The sequence below is a fragment of the Phocoena phocoena genome, chromosome 12, assembly GCF_963924675.1.
Source record: "Phocoena phocoena chromosome 12, mPhoPho1.1, whole genome shotgun sequence".
Lineage (NCBI taxonomy): Eukaryota > Metazoa > Chordata > Mammalia > Artiodactyla > Phocoenidae > Phocoena > Phocoena phocoena.
This window is the reverse complement of record NC_089230.1, coordinates 42,645,136-42,668,113: the sequence shown is the minus strand read 5'-3', so window position 1 is coordinate 42,668,113 and position 22,978 is coordinate 42,645,136. Positions and strand designations below refer to the sequence as shown.

The 22,978-nt window shown below is 35.0% G+C and overlaps 1 protein-coding gene across 2 annotated transcripts in view; it reads right to left on the bottom strand.

Annotated features, from left to right (window-relative positions):
- GOPC (golgi associated PDZ and coiled-coil motif containing) overlaps positions 1 to 22,978 on the bottom strand; it is a 38,005-nt gene that overhangs the window by 3,607 nt on the left and 11,420 nt on the right. The window contains exons 2-7 of one of the 2 annotated variants that reach the window (XM_065889000.1): positions 11,742 to 11,906; positions 10,159 to 10,182; positions 6,354 to 6,529; positions 5,212 to 5,377; positions 2,755 to 2,850; positions 1,934 to 2,098 (exon numbers count right to left, since the gene is read on the bottom strand). In XM_065889000.1, the coding sequence (XP_065745072.1) occupies positions 1,934 to 2,098; positions 2,755 to 2,850; positions 5,212 to 5,377; positions 6,354 to 6,529; positions 10,159 to 10,182; positions 11,742 to 11,906 (792 nt within the window). The remainder of the gene's footprint in view (positions 1 to 1,933; positions 2,099 to 2,754; positions 2,851 to 5,211; positions 5,378 to 6,353; positions 6,530 to 10,158; positions 10,183 to 11,741; positions 11,907 to 22,978) is intronic. The other variant, XM_065889001.1, reaches the window with a different exon arrangement.

Sequence of the window (22,978 nt, the reverse complement as noted above, 5' to 3'; positions counted from 1 at the left end):
GATTTTTCTACTGATCAAAATATTTTTGTTAACAGACCTAAAATAAAAAAGGATGTTTATTCAATTTACAGAATTTTGGAACAAATGTTCAGTTTAAAAGTCATTTTGCCATTTTATACTTTCCATAATAGCAATTCAGCAAACCCATCTAAATAGTCAGATATTAAAGTTGCACCTAAGGGTACCACACAAACTTTTCTCTAATTCAAGAAACCTCTACACAATGATTTCTTGTTTCTTACTGAATAGGTCTTGAGCCTTTCCTTAACTTTCACCGAGTGCCAAAGTGTTAAGGTATTCTGTTCAGTAGTAATAGTAATTACTGTATTTATTGTACAAAATTACTATCTTTCAATCCTCAGAATAACATTATTATAGTCCCTTGTACATGAATGAGAAACCTGAGTTAGTCCTGGAGAGAGCAGGTAACTCTCTCAATAAGATGAACAAGTAAAACAGAAAAAGAGAAATTTGACTCCAAAGTCCTTGCTCTTTCTACTATACTAGACTAAATGTGTAGTATTTATATTGTAATTCTTTAATAACAACTTTATGTTCAGGTAAAAAGTTACAGATTATTTCACGTTAAAAAAATTACAAGCTACAACTGTCATTTAATAAGAGACTACAATCACTATTCCCAAGTCTGGTATTTATAATTCTCTGAAAATTATAGCCTGCCTTTGCTCAAAAGAAAGCATGCCATTTTTTTTTTTTATTGCTACTCACTAAGTTAGTCTCTGCTGCTCCTCTTTCCCAGCAGTTAAGGTTATACTTCAGAATTTTAACATGCGCTTAGTGTTTCCATACAACTTTATATCTCATGAACTGCATCTCATGAACTGCCTGTTTACATCTCCTTTACCACAGCTGCTGTTCATCTCACTCTTACGCTACTGGATGACAGCCAAGTTGGGCTGAGAAAACACCAACTTAAAGAGACTAGCACTGCATTCTTAGGCAATGCTTTAAAAATACCATTTGGGGGGAGATGGTAAATGCAGTGGTCTTCAGTAAAGTTCTCTAGATGACAGAATCAGGTCTGTGGGTAGCTGTCATGAAGAAACAGATTTTGTGCTTAATATGAGGAAGAGCTTTCTAAAAATCAGCAACGTACAACAATGAAATGGACTGTTTTGTCACCAACAAGTCCTCCCTTTAATACAATTATTTAATTAGTGATATTGTAGATATTTATGCATCACGTAAAGTTAAACTAAATGAGCTATAAATTCACTTTCAAGTCTGAGATTCAATTCTACCCTGGCATACTATGCTGATGATCCAACAAATATCTCAATGTACTAACCAACACCTGTCTAATTCCCTCAACCTTATTCTTGAAGGAAAAAAACAAAACAAAACAAAAAAACATTGTAAGTGCTCTGGATAACAAATATGACTCCTGGATATAACTCTCAACTCTTTATATGTTCTGCAACCTTAAGCAAATCATTTAATTTCTAAGAAGCTTAGTTCACTCATTTTAAATAAGAGGGTTGGGCTAAATGATTTCTAAGGACCCTTGAGTGCCAACATTTATGACTGTAAAATCAATCCACTTCTAACATTGTTTTTTCTATAGCACTTCATATTTGTATAGCGTTTTAGTCATTAATAATGTTTTGCCTTCTAAGAGCCAAGTCCTGTTCTGAACACTTTATATGTATTAACATACTTAATCCTTACAGCTCTCAGATGGGGACACTGCAGCATAAAGGACTTTAAGTAACTTGCTCAAAACTATACAGCTGTGAAGAAGAGCAAATCTTTTTCAGTAAATCTGGCTGAATGTCTTCTATAATAGGGAACTAGTATCTCTATATATACACTTTACTACTTGAGAAACCTCCTAAGGGAAGTATAAAATATTCAACAGATTCAAAAAGGAACAATCAACAGATCCAAGTTTAGTTACATAAAGGGTACTTACCTGCTGGGAAAGAATGGTTACAGCTTCTTTATGCTTTGTGTCCCTTAGGTTAACTCCATTAACAGCCAGAATAGCATCTCCGACATGTAGCCCTCCACATCTATCAGCAGGTTGCCCTGGGTGAATCTCAGAAATGAGGATTGGAACACCATGTTCCTTTCCACCCTAACCGAAAAAAGCAGTAAATTAGTTTACCTTTGCATAGTCACAGACTATTCTACTGATATTTTCCTAAGAACATTTCAGTAAGCACCTATACTATCTCTTATTATAAATACTGAGTGAAATTCTATTTGCTATTATATTTAGGTAATGGTAAATCAAATTATTATGAATATCAAAGTTACTTCTAAATAAAACGATTAATAATATACATGTGCTTTTTAAAACGCATTCCAGAGCCAAAAAAAAAGAACCCTAAAAAACCAAAAAAACAACAATTAGCTACTCTCGTAAATAAATAAATATATTTTATGTATTAGTAGTCCACAGCACTTAGATTTTATCAAATCTGAGTCACTATGAACGGTAAGACAAACCATTATTTTATGTTCCACAAAAATAATTATAAGATGAATCTCAATTTCACAGATGTTGAAATGTGAAAAAATATGCAACACAAAGTTGATGAAATGCAATGTTTGGTACATTCCACCTTTCTAGCTTTTAATCATAATTGTGTGTGTATTGTTACCCAAGGGGATAAATTTAGTTATTTAGAAAATATATTCAGAATACTTTTTTTCCCAATGATGTCCAACAAAGGAGCATGATAATACTAGACAACTGTAGAAAAGAAGACTGGAAGCACTACTTCTTACTGTAATTGAAATGCCAAGGCCTTCATGATCTTCCTTAAGGAGGAGAACTTTTCTAATTGGACCAACACCTTGGCTTTTCTTTAAAGAGTCTTGATCCTTATTGAAGGAAAAAAAGAAGAAAAATTAGTACTACTTAAATAATATACCATATAGAATAAACCCATACTATTATAACTTGCTTTTAGGAATGGATACACAGTATAGTGTTAAGAAAGTAATTAATAAATAGATAAAATGGGAAAGCAAAAATAGTTCCTCTGTTAACACGGTGAAATACAGATGATTTTCTCACGCTCTTATTAACTTCTTTAATACATCTGGTACATCTCTTTTTAAATTGTAGGACATTACAAAAGAAATCACTGCCAGGAACTGATAAACAAATATCTTCAAGAAATGAAAGGAGGTAACTTTATCTTAACTGGAAAAATACCTTAAAGATCTATATCCATTTTAACTGATTTGTAGAACTGAAAAACATAATGCCAACTGGATCATTAATTACTTTTTCATTTCTTTGCGTTCTGGAGTCTACCTCTTAACTAAAGGACCTTGTTCCATTAATAATTCTTTCTCTGGTACCTTTACTCTTTCCCTCTCTCTACAAGCTCCTTCTCTAATTCAGCACATGAAAAAACTCCAGGTCCAGCTAAAGCTCCAGCTTTAAAATACTGACCATGTACAAACACAAAACAACACAGATAAAAACCCTTCAATCACCCACTGTCTTCTTTACCTACTATCCTCCCTCCATCTTTCCTTAACCGGCACACACAGTTAATCCTAACTGTAGTTACTTCCTTGCCTCCTACATTCAGTACTCCAACCACTGTAATTAGGGTTTTGCCCCCACTTGCTCCAATGAAACTGTCTTCTCTACAGTCACTGGTAACGAATGTGGCTACTTCCAATGAATACGTTTGTTAGTCACTGCCCTTCTGAACCTTGCAGAAAGTTGATACTGTTCACTATCCCCTCCTTGAAACCTTCTCTTTTCTTTGGTGTCTATTATACTAGTGCTTTCCTAGATGGCCTATATCTGATAGCTCCACCTCAGGCTCCTTCCTTTGGTGATCCATTTCCGTCCCTCACTCCATAAAAGTCTCCTTCCATCTTTTTACTTTCTATATATTTTCCCTGGGTGACTTACTCAATTCCATGGTTCAAAGGATGACTTACCTAATAATCTTCAACTCAGAATTCTCTCTAGAATTCCAGAGCCATATATCTAATTGGATATAACTTGGCCGTCCCACTGGCACCTCAAATACTACATGTCTAAAACTGATCTCATCATCCTTCTGCCAAAATCTTCCTTTCCCTCTATTTGCTTTATCAATGCATGCCATCTCACTCAGCTGCCCAAACCAAAAACCCACATTTCCTTCTCACTCACCTAATTAACCAAAAGCAGTTAGTCACCAGATCCTCTTGATTGTACTTCTCTCAAACCTGTCCCTCCTCTAACCACTTTCTCCTTATTTTATTATCTTTCTAAATGTAACTCTCCGACTTCAATTAGGCCCTGTTCCAATATATCCTCTTCACTATACCAAAGTAATTGTCAAACAAATATTAAATCTTATTAGTCCACTATTTTATTGAAAAACCTCATGATTATCAGGTTAAGGTTCAAATTCCTTTATTTAGCATAAAATAACATTTATGATCTGGCCACTGCCTAGAAGTTAATGGGGACCAACAGTGTCCCAAAGTAGACAATGGCATAAGTGCTTATTGCAATCGCCACTCCTCTCCCACCAACTAGACATACATATCAATTTTTCTTGCAATAATCTTTTCAGAGGCAACAAATAATTTTACTATTCAAGGTCAGGCTTTATGTGATACTAAGATATGTGATCCACTGGGTAGGAGTTAGATATGATTTTATTATATTAAGGTTTCTATCATTAGGCTGCTGTTGTAGTGAAATTTAATAAATTTTTATCCAAGTAGAAAGAAAACCTCCTGTACAGTGGTGGCTACAGAAGCAGACAATTGGACACAGACCTCAAATTCCATCTTAATGCAAGACCAAATGGTTATAAATGTTAGTTCAGAAACTACAAATAAATCTAGTTACTAAAAGTCCCCTGTAAAGAACTATCCAAAAATATTTGCCAATTTATCAATAGGATCACACGCTCTCTGCTTAGCTTAGAATATTTGTAAACATGCCTAATCAAGATTCAGGAAAATTCTGAAATATGAGCCAAAGCAACATTCATTTGCTAGCAATAGTTCACTGTCTTCAGAAATATCATTTTCGGGCATTAGTAAATCTGTAAAGAGCTATATGGGTTGCTGAAACTTTAAATATGTACCCATTTTAAATAAGTTTAATTCACTTTTAAATAAAGGTTTTAAATACTAGTAGAATTTTTTTAAATGCAAAGGACTTGTGATTAAAGAAAGGGCAAGGCTGAGTGAGAAACAGCAGAAAAGCAAACATACATGGCCTGGTGGTGCATGCATTGGTCGCTTCAGGTCATTACGCCCTCTACAGGCTCTGATAACCGTTTTGTGACGATGCAAATGTATTTCAGCTTCCAACTGGTTCCAAAGCTTATCATGAGCAGGTCCCTTCATATCTCGTCCTAGTAATTGTATCTGTTGGACCCTTCATATTGGAAAAAGAATTCAGTTAGTTTTTCATTATACATACTATAGAAAGAATTCAGAAGAATTACTGAACACAAGTAGTTTTTGCATAAATCTAATTCAGTAATAAAACTAATACTCAGGAACCTCCTGATGTGTCTCAGATTTAGAGACATGAAAATTCTGAGAGACAGGTGTCTTCAAGGGAAAATCAGTTTAAAAAAAAAAAGAATGATTGAGACCTTTAGTCACATACTTAATTCATATACATCTTAGAAACAATTTATGAGACTAATGTCAATTAACATGTCTTGCATGCAATCACACTAGTCTTTAGGTGAGGCTAACTGTACAAAACATTTTTTCCAATGAGAATATCTTTTTACAAAATGATTATTTCTTTAAATGTGGTAAAATTATTAGAAAATGTGCACTTCAAGATGATATAAATTATTTTTATTTGTTCCACATCAGTCCTTAATACGACATTAGAACAATAAGCTGAAAATTATTTAGTAATAATAATGAATCACCAAAGTTTGTGAATAATTTACCATAAAAAATTAATGCAAGCAGAACTCTGTATTATTATGATAAAACCACTGTCATTCCAACATGTTTTTGAGGGGCAAGAAAGACTGGGTTTCAATGATCACGGAAAGAATTCCTACGGAAGTCCTGCCGTACATGGGAACATCATCTGTTACGGTGTCAAGGCAGGAAATGGTAAAAAGTGCAGCTCTAAGAGTTGTTAGCATTTCACAGTAATTTACTAGCAGTGTGTGTATGTAAACCGGAAATACTTATTTAGTATGGCTAAATAAATTTGCAATATGTAATGCTATCAATATTAAGTTAACAGTAAGCTACAGTCAATGATAAAATCACTCTTAGGACAAAGATTAATATTTCATTTACCAGAAGAGATAAGAGTCAACCTCTTTAACTATGCAGTGGGTCACCTAAGAGCACAGGGGTACTCATTTTCCACGCACCTCCCTGCCAGTTCCTTATCCAAGTACTTGGCAGCTAGTCTTGCCCCATAAACTTCAGCCTGGAGAACAGCTATATGTCTACGAAGGGCTTCATTCTCTTTTCTCAGCAACTTCACTTCAGCTTCAAGTTGAGCTTCTTTCATTTTCTCTGTTTTGTTTGCTTCAAGCTCTCTTTCCTATTGCCATTTTTTAATAAAAAATAATGCAATGAATACACTTTTAAGACTCTTTAGCAATAGACCATGTTCCTTAAAATACACAAAAGCACACAATCTATGATACCAACAATGAAAGCATATGATAAAAATTACCACTTCGTTCCTATAAAATGGAACACAAAGATTTGGATCCAGTTTTTTTTAAACTAGTACCAGAAGGTGTTGGAACCACTTCTAGGTAAGATAATAACATGGCTTGGGGCACCTTGATCCTGAGGATACGAAGACTAGTAGCCTTCTCTAAGCTCATGTTATCACACACTAATAGTAATGGCTTCAATGGATAATTAAATCTACTCCCTACTTCCTAAAAATGACTCTAAAACTAGACCAAAGTAATCACTCTGGTGGTTGTGCCCAAACATTTAATGAACTTTAATGCAGCAATTCTATAAACAGGTCAAAGCCATTCAGTGACGCAGAGATACATTCTATGACCAATTTATCTTACAGCATTATAAGAAACTGACAGTGCTTAAATTAGAACAGATATTCCAATTCTTTTAAAACATTTTATGGTCATGGAAAATGCTGGTAACAACTGCATTAAAATATTTACACATTAAAAAATGTCTATACAGAGAACAGACTTGTGGTTGCCAAGTGGGAGGGAGGGAGAGGGATGGAATGGGAGTTTGGGGTTAGTAGATGCAAACTATCATGTACAGGATGGATAAACAACAAGGTCCTACTGTAGAGCACAGGGAACTATATCCAATCTCCTGGAATAAACCATAATGGAAAAGAATATTAAAAAAGAAGATATATGTGTGTATAACTGAGTCACTTTGCTGTACAGCAGAAATTAGCACATTGTAAATTAACTATACTTCAATTAAAAAAATATGGCTTATGGTAAAAAATATCTATAGCATAGATATCTATAGTATAGTATCTATGTATATATATCTATGGTATGTCTATGGTATAGATTATCACTGAACTTTGGGATCTGGATCATCTATTTGTCCATATGTTAAAGTGACTGAAGAACTGTTTTCTGAGGAAAAATACTGGCCTCACTTGCCTACTATGAGGTTGGATGGATATTCATTTTTACTCTCAAAAAAGGATGCCATCCTATGCTCCACTTGGTAGATAATCCATATATATGAATTTATAGCTGTTAGCCAGAGAACATAACTTTAAGATCTTTGCCATCAAATTTTTATCACCAGCTCAAATGTGAGAGAAATAATTTTCAATATACCTTCAAAGTATAAAGTACAGTGTACCTATACATCAAGGGTTACAAATGTAAATACCTTTGGAATTCAAGCACAGAACACATAGGCAGGTACAAGACAAAGTGGAGGGGAAAACAGAAGGTACAAAATCCTGCCTAAAGGGAGTCAAATTCAAACACACACACACACACACACACACACACACACACACACACAGACTGTGTGGCAAAATAAAACCCTTCTGAGAGTTGGACAAAAGATCTTTTAAGTGTTATTTTTGGATCAAGAGACCCATCCCAAATTTGAGTGGAAGTGTTTTTACTGACTTAGAGAACTGCTTTTACTGACTCACTATGTACAGAATCTATAAATCCTGTGAAAATACAGTTATATTTATTGATGAGATGTGGATGACACTGTTCACTACACCATGTCCCCTTCAGGAGATTTAAATAAAGATCTACATCTCAGCACAAGAAGAATGTTTCTCTTGAGTGAATGGCAAATGATATTGTTTCTAATGTATGAGTAGTGACTATTATAATTATTTCCCTTTTTATCGTGAATATTAAGCTGAGAAACAAATGTAAGCAAACTTTTAACAATGGAATGTATTTGGTAGTAATTTCAATGTTTGCTTTGATCTACTGTTTTGACAACAGCATATCAATATATGACATATTTAAACATCAATATATGATATACTCAAATACAAGGCAGTGAGTACCACAATCGTAAAAACAATAACAAAAAAAATACAAACTAAAATGTATGACAACTACCAAATGTTGAATATATTTATCACTTCCTTCATTAAAATATCTGTCATTATACATGTGATAAACAAAAGGAAGATTAATTAGCATGCTTTTTCAACTTCTGTAAAAAAACAAATATAACCATTAGAACACAATTTGTAGATTTAAAAAAAATTATTTTATTTTATTTTACTTTTTTTGGCTGCACCCCACAGCCTGTGGGATCTCAGTGCCCCGATCAGATATCGGACCCATGCCCCCTGCACTGGAAGCACGGAGTCTTAACCACTGGGCCGCCAGGGAAGTCCCTAGATTTTTTTTTTTTTTAATCTGAAGAACTAATAATCTAGAATCCTCTTTTTACAACAACTTTGGAATTCTTAACATCTCAATTTACTTCAGAATCTCTTTCCTAAAAGGACAGGTATCAGTTACAAAACCTCAGTTTGGACAACATGAACAAAAATCTTTTTTTATGACATTTACTGAGGTTAATGCTGTTTGTTTCATAAAATGAGTTCCTAGAAGACCAAGAATTTTTTATTTACGGGCTAAATAAATTTTATGTTAAGGATTATCTACTTACACTTTAATGAGCTATTTATATAATATTTATGAAATCTGAGAAACATATTAAGACACTACTTTGCTTTAATGATTTAAACCCCTAATGAATCTGACAAACTTGCAGACCTGAAATTAACAGATGCAAGCAAGAAAAGGACTAAGAACACTGAAGTTAATCACTTTTAGAATTTTTTTTTTTTTTTCCCCCGGTACGCGGGCCTCTCACTGTTGTGGCCTCTCCCGTTGCGGAGCACAGGCTCCGGACGCGCAGGCTCAGCGGCCATGGCTCACGGGCCCAGCCGCTCCGCGGCATGTGGGATCTTCCCGGACCAGGGCACGAACCCGTGTCCCCTGCATCGGCAGGCGGACTCTCAACCACTGCGCCACCAGGGAAGCCCTCACTTTTAGATTTAAAGGAAAAAACCTTTTTGTTTTAGTTAACCTGTTCATCATTAGGTAACAACAAAGAAGTTAATTTTGTATTCCGATATCCAAACAGTATATTTTCAAAAGAAGAAAAGTCATATGACAATTTAGAACCTGATTAGGTTGTAGTGGGAAAAATATTAAGAATTTATATATTGTTATTTTCCAAAATAAATTCTAATAAAGGGTTTCAAAATTCAGTTGTTTCAAAGGCCACACAATTATTCTCAAGACTGAGGAAAAGTTATAACACATGCAGTGGATAAATAAGAAACCAACATGCACATTCTTTCTCTGGGAATAAATTCAAACAGAAAAGGAGGAAAGAGCTAGGCCTGCATAAGGAAAACCAATTGTTCTTTTGAAGTAGCATATGAGCAAGTTACAAAGCTCAGAAGTTGTCAAACGCTGATGGGTTCTGCAAATAATGGCAACAAATCACAAACAAAAGAAAAATCTTTTAACAACACAAGGTGAGAAAAGAGCAATGGGCTACTCGCTGAACTTTTCACGTATTGGCACATTAAAAAATTACCATCATTAATATCACTTTCAAATACATACAAAGTGACAACATGTACTATGCAAATAAAGCACTAAGAACATTTCAGCGTAACATATTAAAGCAAAACAGAAATGGCATACTTACCAGCTCCTCCACAGAGGGGACAGACTTAAGATATAAGAAAAAAGTTTTATAATTAGAAAAACATCAAACAAATGAATGTATTTAGTGGTACAATCATTACAAGGAAAATTCCCATATGTTGAATATCACTTGGGTAAAGTTCATTAGAACAAATATATTTGCAAATCCATAAGCAATAGTAACTGCACAGGATTAGAATAAAAATGTTTGTTTTATCGAAATTAGTTAACACACCTGGTTCAGTGCCTTTCCACTACAGCACCATGTTTCAAATCTAATGTTAAAATGTCAGGTGAATCCTTTTCTAGTGAAATTGTACATTGTTTCCCAATGTTAGTATCAAACATTCCAAAGAAGCAGTTATGAATCTGACTCATTTCAGTAAAATAAAACAACACTAATAATTTATATTTATAGAATTTCAGAATTTAAAAGGACTTTAGGAGAATGTAAATATTCATTTAAATAAATTCTAACATATCCTTATTAGAAACTAACCAATTAAACAGAATTAACTGAAAACGAGTAAAACTTTGAACTGTATTACTCTCATCATCAATATCATTTCATCTTCTGCCTCTCCCAAGCTTTATCTGTCTTATTTACTGCTGTATCCCCTATAGTTAACAAAGTGCCTGGTACATAGTACACAATACATATAAGGTTAAACAGAAATGAGACTTTAAAAAAATTCTATTTCAACAACCTACATTGATTAAGAGGGCAATAGTTAATTATGGAACATTTACACAATGAACATTATGCAAACATGACAAAGCACTCAGTGGCAGGGAAGATACTTATATTAAGAGCAAAAGAAAAAAATGTGCCACTGGTTGGCACCCCATTCCATTTTCCTCTTCTTCCTTATTAACAGAACTCCAATTTTACTGGAGGTGGTCATGTGACCAACTAAGGGAATGACATGCAGCGAGGGACAGCCAGTGAGACAGCTAAATGATTGGCAAAAAGCTGACGAGGAGTCCATGAAAAGGTCTTTAAAGAAAACTAATGCAGCTGGGAAGCATCATTTTGCTATCTTCCTGCTTCCTACCTGGAATGCAGATATGAAGAAATCCTGAAGACAGAAACCATGAGCTAAAGATGGCAGAGCAGAACAACAAAACGAAACTGGATCCCTGATATCTGTGGAGCTGCCATATCAGCTCTGAATGCCTGTCTCAGGGCTTCTTTAACTAGGAGAAAATAATTTGTACTATTTAAGAATAATTCCAATGTTACTTGGGATTTGTTACATGTAACTGAACTTAATCTTAACTGATACAGTAGGGCAAAAAAAATGTTTATATGTTATAATCACAAATATCTTTTAAGTGTATTTATATAGATCTTTTTAAATAGGAAGAAGATCCTATTCTAAGTACCAACTGGTTATTGATGTTATCACTGATCATCTCCAGGTGATAAGATTGTGGATGATTATGATGACCTTCACATTTCCTGTATTTTCTAAATTTCCCAGGAGCACATATTAACTTTTATAATTAAAAAGACTCATTAAAGATTGTCCTTTTCACCCTCTAAAACACATATAAATATATGTTACCCTCTAAACTACTTACCAATTTTGCCTTAATGGTACCAGAGTCAACACTTTGACCAGTTTTAGCATGAAGCTGAAGCTGAATAGAGTGCAATTGTAAAAGCTGATCATGTACTTCTTTCTCCAATACAACTTTCTCTGCTTGGGTCTCTGTCAGTTCAGATTTCAGATCCACCAACTGTGCCTTATAAAAACAGCAACAATAGCAGAAATTAACACAGCGTTGTAAATCAACTATACCTCAATAAAAAAATTTTTTTAATAAAACAGCTACAATAAAAACATTAAGTATGCTTAATTTTCTTTATTTTGACTCTAATAATTATTATTCAAGAATGACATAGGCTATCTTTGAAATGAATAGATGAACACTAGAAGTCCATTATTAACTGTAAGCTACAGCTAACTGTTACACTGTAGCAGAACAACTCATCAGAGCCACTCAGCCATTCAATCTGAAGCTTTTCATTTTTCACAATCGATACATTGTTTTACAATTGCAAACAGGACATATCCCTTGTGTGTGTTTGATCTTCCCAACTAACAAGTGGGTTAAAGACCAAGGCAAGGCCTTAGTTTTCTACTCAACATAATTTTACTAATAAGCATCTACGGAGCCAACAAGTATGCTGGTTCAATGAGGGGAAAAAAATTGTGGAGAATACTTTCTAAATTATAGGTGATAATTATTTATGCCCTTGAGAAGCTTCCTTATCAACTGAGGTAATAAATATGCATTCGAACCAACTAAAGAAAAATGTGTGGCAAGTTACAGATATATTTAGAATCGGTCAGGTCCCAAGAAATTCAAAGTAAAGGAAGGTTTAAAGAAGGTTAGTGAGGAAAAGAGAGTTTAGAAGGGCTTTGAAGTTAAATGACAACAAGGACAAACAGAAGCAATAAAGCAGTCAAGAGATGAGAAGACTAGCAAGGGGAGACAGACTAGAAGCAACGTAGGTAAATTCTCTGAGTAGAGAGACCAGAGAATTAGAATCTACCTAAATATCCCAACTGCACCAACTAGTGCCTACTACATAAAAGATGCTCAATAAGTATCTTGAAGTTGAAACAAATTCTAATACTAGCCCTGTGATTCCAGATAAATCACTGTGTCCATTCAAGTTTCCCTGATTTTAAAATAGGATAGTATCTACTAGGCATAAAATAAATAAGATACAAGGATGTAATATACAGCAACAAGGAATATAGATAATATTTTATAACTTTATATGGAGTATAATCTATAAAAATATCAAATCACTCTGTTGTTCATCTGAAATTAATGTAATATTGTAAGTCAACTATACTTCAAATAAGATTTTTTTAATAAATAAAATAAAATAGGGATAATACCCATGGCTTTGACTATTTTCATATTATTAATCTTATATATGAAAGCACTTACTAGAATATGAAGGTGTTATTAGCAAGGAGATTAGACTACTGAGAGGGGCTGTACATTGACAGACTGCACAAAACTGGATAGGAGAGTGAGGCTAGATACAACAAATGGCTTTGGATGATAAACCAAAACTGAGATTAAATCTGGTAGGAAATCACTACATGCTCTCAATGACATTTTTGTTTTTGTTTTTAATAACAGCTTTATTGAGATATAATTCACATACCATTAAAACTCACTCTTTTAAAGTGTACCGTTCACTGACTTTTAGTATAATCATAGAATTGTGCAACCATCAACACCATATAACCATGGAACATTTTCTCTCAATGACATTTTAGCCACATGATATGTGCAGGTAAGGAGGTGAAGACAGGTACACTAGCAACACCCTACATAGCTTTCTATGGAATACAATTCTGGTGAGTATATATCTAGGAAGGAAACTTCTGGTTTACAGAGTATGAATATGTTAAGTCTCAGCAGAAAAGGCCAGTTTTCCAAATGGTTGTAGCAACTGACATGCCCACCATATATGAGAACTCTGATCGTTTCACAACCTTGCCTTCATTTGGTATTGTGAGTCTTTTTAATTTTAGCCATTCTGGTAGGAATGTAGTGGCATTTCATTGTGGTTTTAGTGAAAACTTCTTGATTACTAATAAGGTTGTCCTTTACTGGGTATGAGTTACAATTGCTTTCTTCCATTCTGTGGCTTGTCTTTTAACTTTCTGAAAGGTGTCTTTTGATGAACAGAGTGCTTAACTTCAATGTAGCTCAATATGTCAGTAGTTTCCTCCCCCACATTAAATGCTTTTTGACCTGAATTCTACCTTATCTGTTATCAAGTTTGCAACTCCTACTTTCATTTTATTTGCATTTACCTGGTATAATTTTGTCTATTTTAACCTTTCATCATATTTTTCATTTTATAGTTGTAAATTGCACATACACATGTAAGGTCTTAACTGCTCATTGATAGATTTTAAAATATATATATTTTTTTAGTATTCTGGAAACTGTGTAACTTTGTTTTAATAATTACTTTTAGATAATATCCTTAATTTCCTCTTTAGATTATATCTAAGATAACATCCTTGCTATGAACAGTCACGAAACTATTAGCATTTTCTTCCCCCTTTTCTTACTCTTCTCCAGCATCTTAATAAAGCGTTATCTTGCTATTTCAGCTAATAACTATGAGCAATCATCAAGCTTATACTACTTTCAAGATACTCTTTTCTCCCATTTTCGGTAGTTGCACTATATTTATAATGCAGAGCATAAAATATGTAATGTTTATTTTCTCATCCTTAACACTGATAGTCTTAGTTCCACTATTAAATAAATTCTATACTGACCACTTGACCTTCTACCAGAGCTGCTCCTATGAATTCAATTCATTCTCTAGCCTTGTAGATTTCTCAGAAAGCTCTCATAACAGTATTGTCTGATTTCTGGCATGTTCATAACTATTTATTTGTGGTCTTTATATCTGAAGTCAGTTTGGCTGCATATAAAATCTTTGGCTCATATTTTCTTTCCTTGAGTATTTTAAATATGTTGCTCCTTTGGCTTCTGGTATGAAACGCTTCTATTCAAATGTCCAAAATCCTAATCTTTTCTTTCTCTTATAAGTGACTTGATCTTGTGTCTGCTTTATTTTTAGTCCCATATTTTACTAAAATGTAGCATGGTGTTAATCATTCTAGGTCCATGTGTACTCTTCTCAACATGCAGATTCAATGCTCTGTTATAGTTTTAAAGAGTGAATTGGTTGGTAATTTGTTTTTTATTGAGGCAAAATTCATATCACATTAAATTAACCATTTCAAGTGAACAATTCAATGGCATTTATTATAATCACAATGTTGTGCAGTCACCATCTGTATCTAGTTCCCAAACATTTTCATCACGCCCAAAGAAAGCCTCGTACCTGTTAAGCAGTCACTCCCCACTCTCTCTGTCCCCAGCTTCTGGAAACCACCAATCCACATTTTGTCTCTATGGATTTAACTGCTCCAGATATTTCATATAAATGGAAGCATTCAATATGTGACCTTTTGTGTCTGCCTTCTTTCACTCGGCATGTTTTCAAGGTTTATCCATATTATAGCATGTATCAGTACTTCTTCACTCCTTTTTAGAGCTGAATAATATATTTAACTATAAAAATTCAGATATAATATATTCAGCTATATAGTCCACTGTATGTACATACCACAACTTGTTTATCCATTCGTCAGTTGATGAACATTGGGCTATTTCCATCTTTTGCCAGTTATGTTCAGTGCTGCTATGAACATGTGTGTACGTATATTTGTTTGTGTACGTGTGTTCAATTTTTTGGGTATATACCTAGGAGTAGAATTGCTGAGTCATATGATAATTCTATGTTTAACTTTTTAAGGAACCATCAAACTGTCTTCCACAGTGGCTGAACCATTTTACATTCCTACCAGCAATAAATGAGAGTTTGTTGATAGAAGTTTTAAATATTGGTTTTGTTTCATGCTTCTTCAGGGACTCCAATTATACTAATATTAATTATTCTTTCCCTATCTTTTATATTTGCAATTTCCTCTCAAATCCTTTCTGTTTTCCCCTTGTATATCCTCTTCCTCTTGCTGTACTTACTGCACTGCCTATTTTTTACACTTCTTCCAAATTAGGATCCATTCTGAAATGATTTTTTTTCCTATTTTTTCCCAAAGTTCTGTAAGTATTCTTTTTATTTTTATTTATTACTTTATTTCTGAGTTTTCCTATCTCTGAATTATTCTGTTTTATTCATAGGTGAATAACATTGTTAATTTCCTTTATTTTATAATACAGTTTACAGTTTCCAACTGCTTTGCAGCCTTATTTTTCTGATATGCCTTCGTTGTCTATTGTCACATTATTCTATTAATTTTTACCTTTTCTGATTACAGTACATTTATATGGGGTTTAAATAAAATCCTTTTCTGTTACTCATGTTTAAATGAAATGGGTTTTCATGTCGTACATGTTAGGTAGGAGGAGACTTCCATGGAGGGGTTTGAGGTGAGCAGAGGGAGCTTTCCTAGCTTCAGGCTAGCGGGCTCCCACCTCTGGCCTTAAACTGAACTATTTAAAACAATGGCCTGTCTGTAGCCAGAACTACTGTTTTGCAATCAACCTTCTATGTATGTATTCCTCCCCTATCTTGAATACAAACTCTCCTCACTTCAAACTTCATGTTTCTGCCCTGCTGAATTTGGATTCTATTTCTAGCAGTGTTTCTTCAGAATTGGACTGTCTTTCTCAAAAACAGTTCTGTTAGAAATTTCTGAGATTCTGAAAGTCCACCCCAAGTACTTTCTAGTCTTCCTGCTGCTGCTTAGTGTGTCCCCAGGGTTGTTTTGCATTCCCCTGCAACCTGGTGGCAGTTTTGCCAGTTGTTCTTAGATCGTTTGCTTAAGTTTCCCATCCAAAGTGATGTCTTCTCCTTTGGGGCTCTGTTAGTGATTTCTGTGCCTGGGTCCCCTTGCTATTATTTATTTCTTTTGCCCCACAGGTGCTCATCCACATGCACTCTGTGTTGGTCCTGCTACCCTGACCAACCCATATTCTGGGGTTTGTGAGGATATGCCCTCCTCATTTAGTTTTGCTGAAGAGGCTATCACTGGGTTTTGTGGGGTGTTTTTGTTATGCTAGTTTTTCTGTTTTTACAAAAGATTTTTTAAAATTTAAAACTATCAGTCCACTGTGATCCTTCTCAGACCAGAAATCCTCAGCTCATGTTTTCATTGCAATAGAAAAGCTGTGATATTCTAGTATAGCGCTGCCTAAAAGAAATTCAATATGAACCACATATGTAACTAAAAATTTTCTAGTAGTCACATTTTATTTATTTATTATTTTATTTTGCTTTATTTTTCTGGCTGTGCCACGCAGCATGCAGGATCTTAGTTTCCCCACCAGGGACTGAACCCATGCCCCCTGCAATGGAAGCATGGAGACTTAACCACTGGACCTCCAGGGAAGTCCCCTAGCAGCCACATTTTAAAAAGTAAAATTAGGGACCTCCCTGGTGGTCCAGTGGTTAAGACTCCACGCTCCCAATGCAGGGGACCTGGGTTCGATCCCTGGTCAGGGAACTAGGTCCTGCATGCCACAACTGAAGATCCCGCGTGCTGCAACTAAGACTTGGCACAGCCAAATAAATAAATAATTATTTTAAAGTGAAATTAAACAGGTAAAATCAAGTTTTATAATATATTCTACTTAACCCAACACATCTAAAATATCATATAATATTATATTCAAGCATATAATAATATAAAACAATGATTAAAATATTACATTCTTTTTTTGATACTCAGTCTTCAAACCCATTATGTATATTACACATACAGCACATCTCAATTTGGACCAGCCATATTTCAAACACACAATAGCCACATCAGGCTAGTAGCTGATGTATTGGGCTGGCCCTTTTATAATGAATCTGAAATAGTAACAAATTTCATTAAGATTTAAATGCTAAAATAAATAATAATACTAGTACTTGACTCTGTTTTTTTAAATATAGTAAACACATGCAAGAGATTAAATAAAGTAGAACTTCACTTCTATTGCCTTCCAGAAAAGAATGTTAGTTTAACAGTTTTTACACCTTTCACAAATACTCCTAACCAAAAACCTTAGAAAAGAAAAACAAAAAAACAAAAAACTTACATGTATGATAAAAATGTATTATAGACATGCATCAATTTAACAAATTGCCCACCAAAAAATATATATATAAAAATTTAAAATCACCTATTACTATTATGTTCAGTATTCCCTGAAGACTGTACCTTTAAAGTACAAATGAGCCTGGTCTAGACAGTCCTTCTTAGTCAAAAAAACACCTATTGAGTTTTATAATCTTTGAAATAAAATAATCACAAAAGGAAAATACATATTTGAATAGTATGCACTTTTTGAGCAATATGAAGCTTATGCTAAAGTAAACCTACCCAGAAATAGTTTAAAATAAGCCATTTAATCTATAACAACCCTTATCTTTTTTTTCATTACTTTGACTTTCATCCTGTATGTCTTACTGTTTCTTTGCAGTGTTGTCTAATATATTCCTCTATTCCTTATATTTCCTATAAACTACAAGTAGATCTAAAGGTTTAATTAGATTTACAGTCAGCCCTCCATATCTATGCAATCCACATCCACAGATTCAACCAACTGTGGATCAAAAATATTCAGAAGAGAAAACTCCAGAAAGTTCCAAAAGGCAAAACTTAATTTGCCTCAGGCTGGCAACTATTTACATAGCGTTTACATTGTATTAGGTATTATAAGTTATCTAGAGATGATGTAAAATATATGGGAAGATGTGTGCTGCTTATATGCAAACACTACACCATTTTATAAAGGGGACTTTAGCTTCCATGGATTTTGGCATCTGCAGGGGTATGGGCGGGGAGGCCTAGAGCCAATCCCCTGCAAATACTGAGGAACTATGGTACTTAAATGTTTGTGGCAAGAAGTACACTGTGTGTTTCAAGAGGTATATATTGTCTGGTTGTCCCACTATGATTTATGTTTCAAACCAAAAATCTCATGATTTATTAATAACTGAGTAAAACTGGCATTAAGAAAGATGCTAAAGAGGCACAAGTGGTATTCATTAATTAATGTGGCAGACTAATATTCAAATCAGAAGTGACTGTATTCTAAAAAGGCAAGTTAAAACAGGGTAGTATGGAGGTTTTTTGAAAGTGGCCTACTAGAAACATGGACTCTTCATTAAGTGAAATAATTTCTCAAGAGGTCGCTCAAATTTTTAAAAATTAAGTAAAAATTCTTTACAAAGCAAGGATGCAGGTATCAAAATTCAAAGCCCAATTTAATTATTCTGGAACAAAACAAGTGTTTCAAGTTTACTCTATACTTCATAATATTTAAATAACTCTTTTCTTGTCTATGATATAAGCATTTTAGCTGCTAAGAAAAGTTAGTTAATGGTAAATTTTATGTGAAGATTAGAAATTTCCATATTTTATTCAATGGCTAACCTCCTAATATCACAGAACTTTATAATCAAAGAGATCTTAGAGAACATAAAAACTATGATTATGACGATTACTATTTAGATAATAAAACCAAGGCCCATCAAAGCTGCTTTTATTTCTAGGGCTACCCAAATGGTCAGTAGCAAAACAGCACTTTGAACCCAATTCTTACTCTCAGGGCAAGGTAGTAAAAGTATTATCAAGCAGTTAGCCATAAGGAAAAATGTTTCTACAGCTACGATACCTATGTTTGACTTACTAACAATATTCACAGCTACCATAAAGCAAGCATTTACCTACCAATATGGCAAGCAATCACGTACCATGCGCCATCTGTTAATTCTTATCATCATACTCTCTTTTTTTTAATAGCTAAGGAAACTGGAAATCAGAGTTTAAGCAATTTGCCCAAGATCACACAGCTAGTAAATAACAGACTAAAAACTAGCTTGACCATAAAAAAAGGCTGACCATCTTTCATCTCACTGTCTTACCTTGGCAACACTATAACTAGCAAAGAGTGAAAATTAATAAACAGCTGATTTCAACCTTCAACTCGTAAATTTTCAAGTGATGTCCAAAAAAATCTTTTAAAAAGCAAAATCAAAACCAGTTAATCAACCAGTTAACCCAATCTCTTCACTTGCCTATATTTGATCTTGGATTCATTTACAGAAAAAATAAAATAAAATAAAACAAAGCTGACCATCAGGATATTCTTTCCCTAGAACTCATCAAGGACAAAATGACCTCACTCTAGGAGGATCTCTGAGCCTTAAGACCATGGCCTTCATTTAAAGGCCATTAAACAACCAATGGTGAGATTTTCTAAGGTAGTGATTCTCAAAATGTGGTCCCTGGGGACCTCCCTGGTGGTCCAGTGGGTAAGACTCTGTGCTCCTAATGCAGGGGGCCCCAGTTCGATCCCTGGTCAGGGAACTAGATCCCGCGTGCATGCTGCAACTAAGAGTCCGTATGCCACAACTAAGAGTCCACATGCTGCAACTAAGAAGTCTACATGCCACAACTAAGAAGTCTGTATGCCGCAACTAAGAGTCTGCATGCCTCAACTAAGACCCGGCACAGCCTAAGTAAATAAATATTTTTTTTAAAACTTAGTTAAAAAAAAATGTGGTCCCTGGATCTCCAATATCAGCTGGAATGGAGTGGGGAGATATATGAAACTTCAGGGCACATTCTGCAACATAGGAATGAAGTATTCCCAGGAATGAAAAAGACAGAGAGGCAGTGTATTTAAACAAATTTTGAGGATTATCATTACCATTTATTTGTAAATGCAGTCATTACTATTCTATTTCTTCTCTCAAACTCTTTTCCATCAGGATAATTCCTTTCTAATATAATTCTTAATTTCTGGATTCCACTCTGTGGCACCAAAATCTAAGTAATTTTTTATTCAGAGTTTCCTATTATTCTACTCTGTCTAGACCTTAATCCTCCATCCATATAATCTTGTAAAAATACACAACAGGACTTCCCTGGTGGTGCAGTGGTTAAGGGTCCACCTGCCAATGCAGGGGACACAGGTTCGAACCCTGGTTTGGGAAGATCGCACATGCCACAGAGCAGCTAAGCCCATGTGCCACAATTACTGAGCCCACGTGCCACAACTACTGAAGCCCACATGCCTAGAGCCCATGCTCCGAAACAAGAGAGGCCACGGCAATGAGAAGCATGCGTGCCACAACGAAGAGTAGCCCCCGCTCGCTGCAACTAGAGAAAGCCCGCGCATAGCAACAAAGACCCAACACAGCCAAAAATAAATAAATAAAATATAAATAAATTTATTTTAAAAAAACTACACAACAGCTGCACTTTTTCTTTATAAACGAAGGCTAGTTTTTATTTAACTGTCTTATAGATAAAAATGCCAACTACTTTACCTTAAGCACCCCTCAAAAACCTCTTGTTCTGGGGAGGATTAAACTAAGACAAGACATTAGCAAACATCAAACAGCAGGGAACTTTGATCTAGCTCACTCATTGGTTTTGGCATTTCATATAGCTCTTTTGATAACATTTTAGAAGATGTAAGAACCTAAATTAAAAATCTGGTAAAACATCTTTATTTTGCACATGAAGAATTGAGGCCCAAAGAGATTAGGTGAGTTGTCCTAAATTCCAAATTGCATGGGATTAAAACTCAGACCTCCTGACATCCTTTATAATTCTGGAAGTAATAGGAAAAATGGAAAGGAAGGTGTCCATGAGTTCCGAATGAGATCACATTCCCAAATCTCAGAACTAGACAGGGCTCTAAGCAAGAGACTACTCTGAACATCACCCACCTAGCCAGCCCCACCCTTCACACACTGCATGCACACACACACACACACACACATACACACTGGAACTCATGTGCACACACAGACACACGTGTAGGCATGCACAGGCATGCACACAAAAGCACACATACTCCAAGTTGTAAGAATTACAACTGTAAGAATTACAAAGAAAATAGTTGACTTCAAATAGCAGTTTAACTGTTATGAACCATAGCATTGAAAGCTGCTGATAAAGATGTAAATATTATCTCACGTTTACCTACAAATTGCTTCCACACCTTTTGTTTTAAAATAGTGTACAGGGCTTCCCTGGTGGCGCAGTGGTTGAGAATCTGCCTGCTAATGCAGGGGACATGGGTTCGAGCCCTGGTCTGGGAGGATCACACACACCGCAGAGCAACTAGGCCCGTGAGCCACAACTACTGAGTCTGTGTGTCTGGAGACTGTGCTCCGCAACAAGAGAGCCCACGATAGTGAGAGGCCTGCACACCGCGATGAAGAGTGGCCCCCACTTGCCACAACTAGAGAAAGCCCTCGCACAGAAATGAAGACGCAACATAGCAAAAATAAATAAATAAACTCCTATCCCCAACATCTCCTAAAAATAAATTAAATAGTGTACAAAAGGTAATCACATCATTAAAAAGAAACAATTATGCTTTTAAATGTCTGTATGTTTTTAATATTTGCAAATGCAGTTTAGGATGAAAAGTACAGACTGGAATTTAATCGCTAGCAATTATACCATTTAATGCCAATATCTAAAATTTATCATCTACACCCACCTACTTACCAAAAGGCTTTAAAGCTCGTAAGAGCAGGGCTTCCCTGGTGGCGCAGTGGTTGACAGTCCGCCTGCCAATGCACGGGACGCAGGTTTGTGCCCCGGTCCGGGAAGATCCCACATGCCGCGGAGCGGCTGGGCCCATGAGCCATGGCCACTGAGCCTGCGTGTCCGGAGCCTGTGCTCCACAACGGGAGAGGCCACAACAGTGAGAGGCCCGTGTATTGCAAAAAAAAAAAAAGAATCCAGCTACTTCTACCCGTCATGAATGTATGCAAAAAAAAAAAAAAAAAAAAAAGCTCGTAAGAGCAATAAAACAAATGTAAAAAATAAAAATCATACAGAGATGGCAAGATATGACTGTAAAAAAAAAAGACATCTTATTACTGTTGAGTATTAAATACTGAGTCTCCTATTAATAGGAGAACCTTTACAGATTATAGAATTCTCCTTGCCTCATTTAAAGAAGCAACGCCATTTTATCTGGTGAGACTGTCTTTTTTTTCTTCGATCGAAACTTTTAAAAGAATCTATTATAGAGATTCTTATATAAAAGATCCTAAGCTATTTATTTATACCTGACAGACAGCAGAACCATTCTTCAAGGTGATACTGTAACTAATGAAAGCATTTTGATCCATTCTCTTTCTTTTCTTCTACTTCTTCAAAATAGCTGAACAAAGTCTTAGAGCTCATTTAATTTAACCAACTCCTTTATAAAGAATC